The sequence below is a fragment of the Balaenoptera borealis genome (genome assembly GCF_965194805.1).
Source record: "Balaenoptera borealis genome assembly, chromosome: 10".
NCBI lineage: Eukaryota > Metazoa > Chordata > Mammalia > Artiodactyla > Balaenopteridae > Balaenoptera > Balaenoptera borealis.
In genome coordinates, this window is record NC_138874.1 from 51988749 (window position 1) to 52001299 (window position 12551).

At 35.7% G+C, this 12551-nt stretch overlaps 1 protein-coding gene across 5 annotated transcripts in view; it reads right to left on the bottom strand.

Moving 5' to 3' along the window:
* Nucleotides 1-785: 785 nt before the first annotated feature.
* CTNNA3 (catenin alpha 3) overlaps nt 786-12551 on the bottom strand; it is a 1737547-nt gene continuing 1725781 nt past the window's right edge. For all 5 annotated transcript variants that reach the window (XM_082408616.1, XM_082408615.1, XM_082408617.1 and 2 more), the window contains one exon: nt 786-9132. In XM_082408616.1, the coding sequence (XP_082264742.1) occupies nt 8845-9132 (288 nt within the window). In that variant the 3' untranslated portion in view covers nt 786-8844. The remainder of the gene's footprint in view (nt 9133-12551) is intronic.

A 12551-nucleotide genomic window follows, 5' to 3' on the forward strand; every position in this document is an offset into this window, starting at 1 on the left:
GACTGCTGCTGCCAGAGCAAAGATGGGCTCCTGGGGCCCAGGACAGTCTGACACAGGAAGGCAACCCCTTGCTTGCACGTTCATTAACAAGGAGGTGGCCCATGTCTGGCAGAACTGAATGAGGGGAGTCATGGTTTTTCATAGGAATTAAGTGATAAATACTCTAAACTTACAGACTGTGTTTGAAGAAAGTGCAGAAGCTGACTGAGACTTAGCAATAAGCGCCTGAAGCAGTGGGAGCCCTGAAGGGAGAAAATGATGTCCCAGAACAGACAACAATGGTGTATAAACACTGGAAGGGTATCCAGAGACTATCTGCATGAGGTTCATGCTGAAAAAGATGATCACCAGCGTGCAGATTAGGAAGCTAAGACGGATGTTCAGAACCTATTAATATTCAGATGCAGAAACATCAGTAGAGCAAATGGTATTCCATGCCCACCCTGTAGTATGTGTTCAGTCTTAGAAAAATTATTGGTTCTTTTCATAAAGTCCTAAGCTAGAGAACAGTTCTTTATCTACACAGACATTATTTTTAAAACCTAATGTCCATATTGAACAAAAAAATGCCATTTAAACTGAAAATTTAATTCTATCACATATGGTCTGTGTTACTTGTGTTCATACGGTAGTTTGTGAAAGCACCCTCCCAAATTGTAGTACATATAATTGAAAGAGTGGGAATGAAGGTAATACCTAGACTAGTGGTTAGACTACTCAGCAATTCATTACCTTCCCTTTTTTGTTCCCACTCAAGACACATACCACCAAAGATAAACGCCAAATGCATAAACAGTCCTTTCAGTTTTATTGCTTTAACATATAGTTTAATTATCAGTTGAGCAAATTATTAACAAACTACAGTGACATGAGTTGAAATAAATATTGTTTCAAATAATACTGCATAGTTTCGAAACAAACCCAGTGTTACATGCGTGAAAAAATTGAGAACACAATGAAAAAAAAATTTGATTCAGCTAAGCACAAAAGGCATGCAGAATCCCAAACAAGGAATATCTGACCTTCTATGTCAATGTCGTGAGGGTATTAAAGAGCTTTATCTATTCCTGGATAAATAATTCATTTTTATTGATTGGTGAAATTGACTTTAAGGATAAGTAATGACCAGAAAGCTCTACAAGTGCTTTTGCCAAAGTTTATCTATGGCCAAACCATAAACCTACTTTGAATTGGCAGTTACTATAGTGGGTGCTTCACTCAGCCCTATTCTGCCTTCTGCACAGCAGGGTGAGGTGTAGAAGCAAGGTACTGATAGTTTGAAACACCTCAAACGCCACTAAAGTTCTCAAGATATTGCTACAATAAACATGACTATTATCAACTGCTTGCTTTTATTTAATCTCAGACTGTCAGCTTAAACCTGCCTTCATCCTGATTTACAATGTGCATGTTACCTTCGGAAATGTCACTAAGTTTAAAATGTCAAAGTTGTTGCCTGTAAAAGTAAATAAGGTAAAGTAAGTGAATTTTTTTTTTTTTTTTGCCAAGTCAGTATGGAACTAAAACATAATCAAAATGGAAAGCAGGGGCATCTGGAAATCTTTCACTGGAAGTTTTAATTCATATTTAATCACCCAAAAACTTGCTCAAGAAAATTTTGTTTTAAAGTCCCAACTATTAGGTACTAAATTGGGCATAACATATGTCTACTTCTGTTTTCAGGGAGTTGTTAGTCATGGATATCAAAGAAAAATTGTTATGCTGTCATTCAGGTCCAATGAAATTTTCTTTGGAGGAATTTTACCACACAAGGACAATTTTCAAAATCAGTCAGAAGCACAGCTTAACCCTGCAAGACAGTTGCTGAAATTCTCATATTTATATCTCATTGTATACCAGCACATAAAAATAGAGAGTTATAATGCTGTAAGATTCAGCAAGCAGTGGAAGACTATTTCTACAGTATTTTCAAAATTAGTTTTATGTTTAAAGCTTAAGGAAGAAGAAAAGTTCTGTGTAACTGAGACTGTGAACTAACCTCTCAGACTTGCCCCTTTGCTTTATGAATAAACACTCCAATCCAGATTTGATGTTAGAAGCCCAGACTTGTCAGTCTTAGCTAGACTATCACTGAATATCACAGAGAGGTTCAGATAATTCATAAAGATGGGAAACTGATGGACATGTTGAGGGCTGGCCTGGGACTACGTAATACATGGTTGTCTGAATAGAAAAAGTTATCTGCTGGCTTTGAACTATTGATATAATTATTGAAAGGGGGCTTTAAGATGTTTAGAGATGCTGCATATCTTTAAGACCAAATACCCAGAACAAAAAAATAAGCATTCTTCTTGAAAATGCAAAGGAAAGGAAACTTTAGAACTAAAAAATACCTCATTTGGAATGAAAACACAGGACGTAAGTAGAATTAGTATTCTGCTAATACCATTTAAGTGGCTGTCGTATATATCCTACATTGAAGAGATTTTTAGAGATGGTTGTTAGAAATCTGAGCCTCTTTCAGAAAGAGTTTCCCTCCAGAGCTTCCTTTTATGATAGTTGGGAGCAGGCACCGTCATGACTGCCAGGTACCCAAAATTGAAGACCCCAAATAAATACATTCCCAGTTTAAGGAAACATTTCTGGCTCCACTTTAAGAAGGATCAGAAAGTCATTTAACTACCCCAGGCCTGAGATAGGGAGGTCTATCCAGCAAAATAATATGGCAAGAGGGAGAGTCTAGACTTCAGTTGTCTCTAGGAAGAAGGACCATGTAAAGTTAAAGGACTAAATTTGCTTACAGTCAGACACATACTGTATACATTGTTACCTCTATAAAGAAGGAAACATACATTTCCTCTGGTTCAGTCAGTGTGGAATACAAAGAAACTTTAGCTTATTTCAATAATCCTTGGCCCATCCTCCCTGGGATATATAACTTTAAACACACATTAGCAGTAAAGAAGGAAAGAAATGGTGTCAACAAATTGTTTTCACCAATCAGTGCTAAAGATGGATTTTAAACAGGCATCTCCATGGAAGATTTCACCTCTGTGGAAGTGAAAGTAATTTGGTAAGTGTTTTCATCTGATTTCAGATCACGTAGATGAAATATTCACTCCTTATATATCTGATATTTTTATTCAATTATTAGAGGTTATAACATTCAGCTAATTACTTATGTACCTGCTTTTTATTTGCTTTGAGTGATGTAGGTATGGATTTATATACCATATATATTTAAGTTTTGATCCTTTTGCTCTTATATAGGAAGCCAGCCAGCATTTGAAATGTGCATCTCATTTTCAACTAAAAAATCCAATCCCATTTTCCAGGAAATCTGGATGGTGCGGTGGCTAAAAGTTCAGACTCTAGAGTACAACCTGATTTTAAGGCCAGTGAGTTTTTGAGCAAGATCCGTATCCTTAGTTTCTTTTTCTAAGGAATAGAGCTGATAATGTTTATCCCATAGGGTTATTGAAAAAATTAAATAAGGTAATAGCATTCAACACAGAGTCTGCCCATAAGGGCAAGAATCACTGTTTGTTTTGTTATCTGGTATATCCTAAGAACCTAGAGCAGTGCCTGGAACATCAAAGTTGCTCAACAAAATATTTGTTAAATATATAATATCCCGATTAACTCTGATACTGGGAAGAATTTCACCCATCAACATGCTAAAAAAACTGGCTTAATTTCTGTTTCTCATCTTGCAAACAGTATCACTAAATGATCCTCAAAAGTTATATAGTTTGTTCTCTGCCCTGACATGACTTCACCCAAACTGCCAAAGACAAGTGCCCTATTCTATCCTTAAAATCTTCCTCAGGAGAAGGCTGCCTAATCTTCATAGAACTCAAAACTCCTCCTCTCTCTGGTACAAACGTTACCTGCTTCTGCAACTACCTTTCTTATTCCCTCCTCTACCTCTGTCACTTTCTTACCCACTTTCTTTTAGAACTGCTCTGTATTCACTGCTTTTTTTCCCTTCCAACTTGTTAAAAATTCATTTTGAAGGTCATTCCTTGGGTTTTGTTCTCCTAAACCAGTGGGGACTGTTGGATTCCAGAAGCCAGCCTGCAGCCATGAGACATCTCATCCCAGGATCTACATAAAGGCCAGCCCTACAAACCATCGATTGTCTGTAGGTGGGATTCTGGTAAGGTTGGGTTCCATTTGGAAGCGGTTCTCTCAATTAGTATTATCTTCTTTTGAAGTGTTCAGGAATAAGTCCTATCTATCTTGGGGAAGAAAATTCACATGTAAAATGATTAATATAGGAAATTATTCTTTCTTTTGCTTTAATAGAAAATGTTTCTTGTTCATGTAAATTAGTTAAAATGGCAAAAAAAATGCATTAAAAATTTTAATCCTTCTCTCAGATGTCTAGGATAGTGTTAAAACCTTGATTACAACATCTTTAGTTGCATACACCTGGTTTTAGCAACATCCACATTTTTCTATCCTAAAAGACCCAAAGAACCAAAATGAAAACTTTAAACTACTTTGTGTGTAGACTCTTCTGTCATTAGGCCTGGCTTGTTTATTTGGCAGGAATATGCAAAATATTTACTAATATTAAAGATATTATAATGATAGGGAAAGAGAGTTATGACAAAAAAATGCTATAGGGTTTTTGTCCGATTAAGTGTTGTTTTCTGGTATGTGATATATAAATGAAAATGATAAACAAATATAAATTTTTCAGGTTGCAGACATTTTTCTAGTTGACTTAAAGAGAATTATTAAAATAATATGGAAGTTACAGTCTTTTAACTGGATGCCCCTAAATTTTCTGATGAAGTCAAACAGAAGTATTTCTGACTTTCCAAAAAGAAAAAATGGCTGTTTGATACCTAAATATGCAATAAGCAGACTGTCTTAACAAAAGACAGGCTGATAAAAGAAAGTACAGACTTTACTCAACTTGATAATTCTGGCGCTTGCTTTGCTAACCTAGAGAATTACTTACAATGAAGGTGAAACAGGCTGGCAGCTCTGCAATGAGTTCACTAGAGAAAGGTAAATATCACCAGGAAAAGTCTCGATCTCACTCTACTCATTCTGCCACTATACAGAAATATGTATCCATGGGAACCACAGTCCCTAGCATGGAAGTGTCCATTTGACAGCGAAAAAGATAAGAATGTTTTCTGGAATAGAAAAGAAAAGAAAAAAATAATGGCATTGGGAATTAAAATTAATAATTTTAACTAGAATGCTACAGACTGTATTAATCAATTGATGTGTGGGATGGTCTCCTAAGGGGATGAGAGATGAGCGAGAGAGATTTTGGTGCATGGACTAAGAGGAAAGGACATTATTTGGGGGTAATTGATTGGGATGAGCAGGCCTGCTGCATCATTCTGGTAGCAAACTGTCAGCAGGTTATAGGAAGATACGGAGCTCAGGGATGGTGAGATGAAAAGACCACCCCGAACGTGAAGGTGTAGGAAGTCACTGGAAATACTTTCTCTGTTGTCAGACATTAGTCTTTTCAGTCACTCATTAAATTTGAGGAGCACTAATTATTAGGTTTGAGGCCCAGATTGGGCACTTAACTGTGTGTTCACAATTTTAAATATCTTGCTTTACTGTGACTTGAAAACTGACCTCTCTGAAGATGTTAAGTGTGCAAGGATGTCAGCCTGACAAAGTGGGCCTTTCTGTAGAGTTGTGGAGGTACTTACTCCTCATACAGAAGGAATTTTATGGGGAACGTATATTAATACTGATAAATTCAGAGATTTGCAAAGACCAGAGGGCAATTTTAAGAATATTGTATTTTCTAATACATTCACAGTTTTTGTTCATGTCATAAGACAAGCAGAAAGGGAATAATTAACAAATTTCCTTAGAAGTTTAGTGTTCGAATTTTTTTCCAGACTCATTCATTTAGTCCATTAGAAAGAAGGAAATATTTTAAGCCATTAATTTCCACTTGTGATAAGTAAAAGGGAAAGATTTATATTTATCACCTTTCCTATTTAATGAAAACCTTCCAGTTTTTCTAACTAAAAAACCTTGAGTGGATTATGATTTGACAGATATTTTCTAACTTCTCATTCTGATTTCAGGCTAATGTTTGCCAGTGATGCTGGTGGGTAACCAGGATGGAACGGTCCTTCAAAGGTGACAGAAACCCTCTCCTCCCTCTCAAAGATTTTTTTCCTTCATAAATTAACATAACTCAATTTCACTAAAAGAAAATGGTGAGTTTTGATTAGCAAGATAAAGCAAAAGTATCATTAGAAGAAGCACCGATCTCTGTGATGCAATTTCAAAAGATGCATAGATGGGCCACCAAGCAATCACTCTCATTAAGAAATTTCTGTCATTCCCCTGCAGAAGAAGGGCTTAGTTATAAATATATACACCACCTTCATACTTACTGATTAGATTCATTTAACTATGTTTTATAATGTGAGGATTTGTTAATATATTTGCTGCTAATTTTTCTTCTAAGTATTATACTATTAGCGGGTTTGAATTGAATTAAATCCTGAAATGCTGCCCACTGCAGGAATTGAGTCAGGTGGACAGATGTCCTTCTCAGCTCTGTGCATCTTGTTCTTATTGCACCTTTGATTATTGCACCAGACTTTACTCCTGGGACATTCTCCAAGTTAATTTTTTTTTTTTTATTAAGTTTTGCTTAATTATAGTTTTTTGCTTTGATCTAAGCTGGAAATCCCTCTACTTTGAAGAGGAGGACTTGTTCACGTCTCATTTTTAAAGAGTCATTTTCTTAAGATAGATACAGAGGTTATTTGATAAGTGTATAATTTCAAATTAGTTATGTTCTTTTGGCATCCAGTGCTGCTGCATTCTAAACTCTAACCTGTGGAAAGCTGATGTAGAATTAAACAGACATTAGATTTTGTAAATGAGACTCTTATGGTTCTTGAGCATGTGGCTTTAGGAACTAAGATATACTAGTAGTTTGGTAATTTTTTTAAAAAATTATTTTCTCAACTAAATTATAAATTCACACTTCTACCTGAGAAAAGGAAGTGTCATAGATGTAACTCTTGTAATGTCTACTCTTAGAACAGAAAATGATGGTAGCATGTCAACAAAAGAAATTCCCTGTTTTGCCTCAGTTAGCTAGCTAGTTCTGGACAATATAATTATCTGGATTCTCTAATTCCTTTCTGCACTGTCTTTTCTTTTAGGGAGTGGACTCTGTCCAGAATAATATTGATCGTGGGCCAGTGCATACCGCAAGACAGGCAGGAGCTTATTGCTTTCACTCTTAGAAAGCGTATGTATCAATACTTAGCCCAGGTAACCTAGCGTTTCAGAAGAACAATATAACATATTACAATGAAAAGTTTACATTTTCCCCATAATTTATTAACATATTGACCGATTAAATCCCTTTCCCATACCATTTCGTTCAAGATACCACACACATCATGCTCTCAACCTTTATGCCTTCTTATGTTTCACACATTCTTTTACCCAAACTGGCCCTCCAAACGTCAGCTGATGTTGCATGTTTAGACTTTACCTAGTCAAACTAAGATGACATGGTTGTTGAAACAATTCATTGATGGAAATGTTTTACAAAGTGAAGTCACGATTTTTGTATAATTTTGATAAAGTAGAATAGGAAATTCATGTTTAAAATCCTGTGAATGGGAACTCTATGCATGAGAAAAGGTAAAACTGAAACTTAACTCCTCCAGCGACAGACAGAGAGAAAGAAGTAGAAAGAGAAAAGCAAAGCACTAGACTCTGAAACTGTTATAAAGTCCATTATGAACTCAATTCGGGACGAGCACAATGACTGCAGTTATAAAATGACCTCAGTGACTTTTATTTTAAAAAATGTTATTAAAATCACTCCAGCTTCTTTGCCACTAACTCTACTTCAGAGTTCAGTGGTACAATTCACACACATTTTTTGAGTTATATTTTACTCAATGACAAAATGTTTTTCCAACTGGCCTTTTCCTTTTAATTACACTTGCAAGGTGATACAAATGGAGTCATGCAGAACTCCTTGCATTTCTGTTATCAATCATAACTCGCTTGGGGATAGAGTTAAATGCCCATTTCCCCAATGGATGATTGATAACTCTTCCTCCATATATGTAGTATTCTGGTGGGCCTTTCTAACTCCAAAACTCAACGTGCAGAACTGCTGAACACAGTGGAGTCCTGAAATGCACATTTGTGGCATGAAAACTCATTGTAAACTTTATAATGTTAATAAATTGTTTCATAAATAATTAAGGCGGACCTTGAAAATCCAGAAAGTAACTTGATTGCTCAAGCTTGGTTAGTTTCTGATGGATATTAGCCCAATCAGTTGACAGTTGTCACAAATATCTAGAGATTGAATTTTTTTTTTTTTTTTTCCCTGTAGAAGGAATCACACATGTCTGTCAGGTTACATCAGATAAAGGAAGTATGGAGATTAAATGGGAAAGTATTTTATGAAATCTTTTGTTTCCATTGAAAACCAAGTCAAGAGCTCATATCACTATTTTAACTCAAAATGAAAAGGGTGAGTATACTTAAGCTGTTACAGATGAACAGGACTCATTTTGAGTCTCCTGTGCTCATTTAGTAATGAATATAAGATAGTCTCTGTGATGGGAAAGGCTGAATGATACCTGAAAGATTTCATTCATTCAGCAAGCATCTGTTGATTACTTATTAATAAGTAATCAACAGATGCTTGCTGGCCATACAGAAATGACAATGGCATGATCCCAAATATATGTTGCTCATGTTGGTTAGGCTTTCAGTGTTTTACATTATTTGTGGGTTAAATTCTAAGTTAGTGAACTTACAGAACTAATCAAGTGTAAAAATAAAGCAGTGTGTTTAGCCAGGACTTTGTAATATAAACACTAGAGTAGAAGAGTGGTTTCAGTAGATATGTCTTCCTCTAAATTCACTCATCACTTGCACTGGGTGGATTTTTTTCTTTGCTGAGCCTCGTCTGACAGCTGCATACGTTTCCTCTGGTTTCTCTCTTTTAATCAAGGGTTTTTTTGCAGGAGCCTTCATTCTCCACATAACAACTGGGTGCCGGGGCCCAGCAGGACTCTGAATTCGGATGATCTTGGTTGAGGCAATGTAAGACATTTTCACTGTTTGCACTACAGCATTCATTAAATTTTTGGCTGCTTGGATCAGGGAGGTGACACTGTCCAACTGTAGGAAAAAAACAAAAAACAAACTATTATTCAGAGAATGTAATCAGGAATTTAAAGAGATTTAATGTTACAGAAAATGAAATGTGCCACTTTGTTTTTATCCCAGACATGAATGAGTTATTCCTCATTTTATATACCTATGTAAATTATCACATCAATCTATATTTAATCATTTATCTAGTCATCTGATGCATAAGTAGATCCATATTCTATTTTCTAAGATGATAGCTTAGATTTTTTTTCTTGGTTTTCAGTGAAATCAATTCTGTACCTTCTATATCATATCATAAGAACCAGATGGTCACTGCTTTCTTTGTAATGGATCTCCATACTTCCAGGGTTAATGTTCACCCCTTTTATAAGAAGTGACTGTCTACAGTAAAAGCTATATCATATATAAGTAACTTAATAAAACAACAACTGAAAAATCTTCTCAGGGAATTAGTAGTCTACGATAAAAATATCATACACACATATGCATATACACATGCATGTATACCACTCATTTTCATGAATATTTCCCAAATAATTCCACCTACAAGAGTCTCTTTTTTAAAAACACGTAATTCTTAACACCTATCAGGCAGTGTGTTAAAACAGATCTTTTCAGTCAAAGTTGGTTAAATTCCAGATCTGCCATTTAGTAACATAAACAAATCATTTAACTATTTTCATCCTAGTTTCCTCAGATATAAAATAGGAAAAGAGTACTTATTGAAGGTAAATAACACATGTAAAGAGCCTAGTAGACTGCCACATAGTTGTTATTAAATATTTCCTTTGTTTCTTGTGAAGGCTGACAAAATTGCTTAATTATAAAGATATACCAATGAAATTACTAAAAGACACCTTTTCCTACATAATTCTATTTTGTAATTGTTGTTACGTTCTCTGGGTTGTTCACTAAAACCATCTCAGGGCAAAATGAGGTGATATTCCTAGAATCTTACAAAATACTTCAGAGCTAAGCCCAGTTGGTTCCTTTTTATATAACTAATGCCTCTCCCATTATTTTAGTTTGGCAGATTGTCATCCACAGCCAACTCATACGGGAAGATGCGCTTCCACTGTCACCTGGCTGTGGTGTGTGCTATCAGGTTGAGGCTCAGACACTGCCTCTGTAGTTACTGAAATCCATCAGCGGCTGACTGGCCTGAGTACTCCACCTTTGCAGTTCGAGGAGTCTCATCTCACACACAGAATAAATGAGCGAAGGAAAGTAGTAAGCTCAGGTTATGTGCCTGGGGCAGTGGTCTAGCTGGCTGCTTCCTCGGTGGAAAATTTAATTAGCTCCATTATATGCCAACCCTGAAATCCTTGAAAAGGTAACACCAAAAAATATGTAATTTGAAAGGCAGTAATACTTGAAAACTACACATCGTTGAGTCTTTTTACTTATTGGAGCCAGAAATGTAAAATCTTTGTATGTGTCAGGAATGACAAATTTTTTTTACAAACATTAAACAGGATTTCATGAAGCACTCACATGTATTTCAGAGAACACTTAGAACTTCTGAATCTGTACACAACTTAAAAAAAAAAAGACAGACTTTGAATAGAATAACACACTTTGTTATTAATGTTACTCTGTGGACAAACTGCACGCTAAAGTCTGCTGTTTAATAATTAGCAATTTTCATTAAAGACCTCCTAGAGCTAGTTAGATTCTGAAAGTAGTTTCCAATCTCACTGTAGTAAGAAGAAAGTTTTTCTAAATGATGAATTAACCTGAATAGTATTGAGGATCCTTGGTAATCTTCTCTTTCAAACATGAAATTATTTGGTGTATTCTGAGGGCTCTGTGCTGCCATTAAGTCTTCTGGAGAAGAAGGTCCTAGTGACCTGCTGTCATTCAGGATTTCACCAGGGCCTCTGGCCTTCCCACCCTAAAACTTACATTCTCTTCTCCTTTTGACTCTGTAATCTTGTCATGTATAGATTGTATTTATTTCATTTGCTTTTGAAGCAAATGAACCCACCCATACAAGTGGGTTTTATACATAAACCTATAGTCTTGAAAGGTTGTTTAAGTTAAATTCATGACTTAAACTGTGGAAACTGACTTGTCTTCTTTCCTCACTGAATCAGCAAAGCCCTGTCTGTACCATTGTGATTTCTTATTCTGGCCTCTGACAAATCTTTTTATTTTAAAATCCTAAATGACTGTAGCAGGACTTCTCCTCCAGTAGACTGAAGAAAACCATAGGACAAATTATCCCTCTAGGAGAGCATGAAAACTAGTTTTGCAGACAGATTAGGACAATTGCTGCAAGAATACTGTTATTTCATGAGGAAAGCTTGTAAGACATTCTATGAGGATCTTTGAGGTCCAAGAGCTATATTCCCTAAGATGCCTGACTTTTTGCTATTAGCCAAATCACAGGCCACACAAGCAAGGGGCACAGACAAGCCAAGCAAATGGTAGGAAATTTTGTTTGAGGCCTAAGCAGTGCCTCAGGCCTACTCATAGAGAATAACTGCACAATTTCATGTCTCCAAAAAGTATTATAAGTCCTCTTACCAGGCTTAGTTTAATGAAAAATCCTCCAAGGGAAGAATTCAAAAGAATTCCCTTTGTGGAAACAAAGCATATTTGAGTAGGGTAATGTACCACTTTGGGATCTCTTTGTTCAATTTCTTGAACAAGGTTTTCTGAATTTCACAAGTGTACCTGTGCAAGTGAGAATGTTATTTTACTCTAAAGGCCTGGTAGCGTAAACCAATCAGACTATAAAACTCAGGTCCAAAAATTCTCTTACCATTACAAATCACTTTCATCAACTGAAAAGGCTTCTAAGTAGATGTAACTTGAAATGTTTGCCATAAAACGAGCTATTTTTCCTAACATCTGGTGACAGTCCTCTCTGATTTGGATGAAGTGTTCTTGGATCAAGGTATCAACTGAGAAATGAAATGGCTTCTAAGGCCCTGAAACCTTCTAAGGTTATATGTAAATATTTGCATGCAAGTACATATAAGCAGCTTCCTGTTGCCTTCTTTCCATAAAAGTGGATGAGGTTAAAAAAAATAAAGAAGATCTTGATCCAAATTTAAGGCCTGTGATCTATATAAATTGGAAGTCTGTTCTCCTACCATAGTAAATAGGAATATAGCCATCCTTCTCATGGTAGTGACTTGTGCTTATTCTTACAATACTGATATGGTTTCAAAGTAACTGAACTTATGGGTCTATTAATGTCACAATAAGATCTTCAATATTGTCTATGTTCAAAAGTAAATTGGACATAGTTCATAAGTTCTGCCTCTTTTTTTTTGAGGATCTACATGAATATAGAGATGGTGCTCAGTGTTGGCTCTAACTGAAAGATGTATTTTGCAAATAATCCAAATTAAGACCGTCTAAATAGGGTCCTTCTCAATATTATCATTCTACAGATCTTAGTTCATTTTATTGTA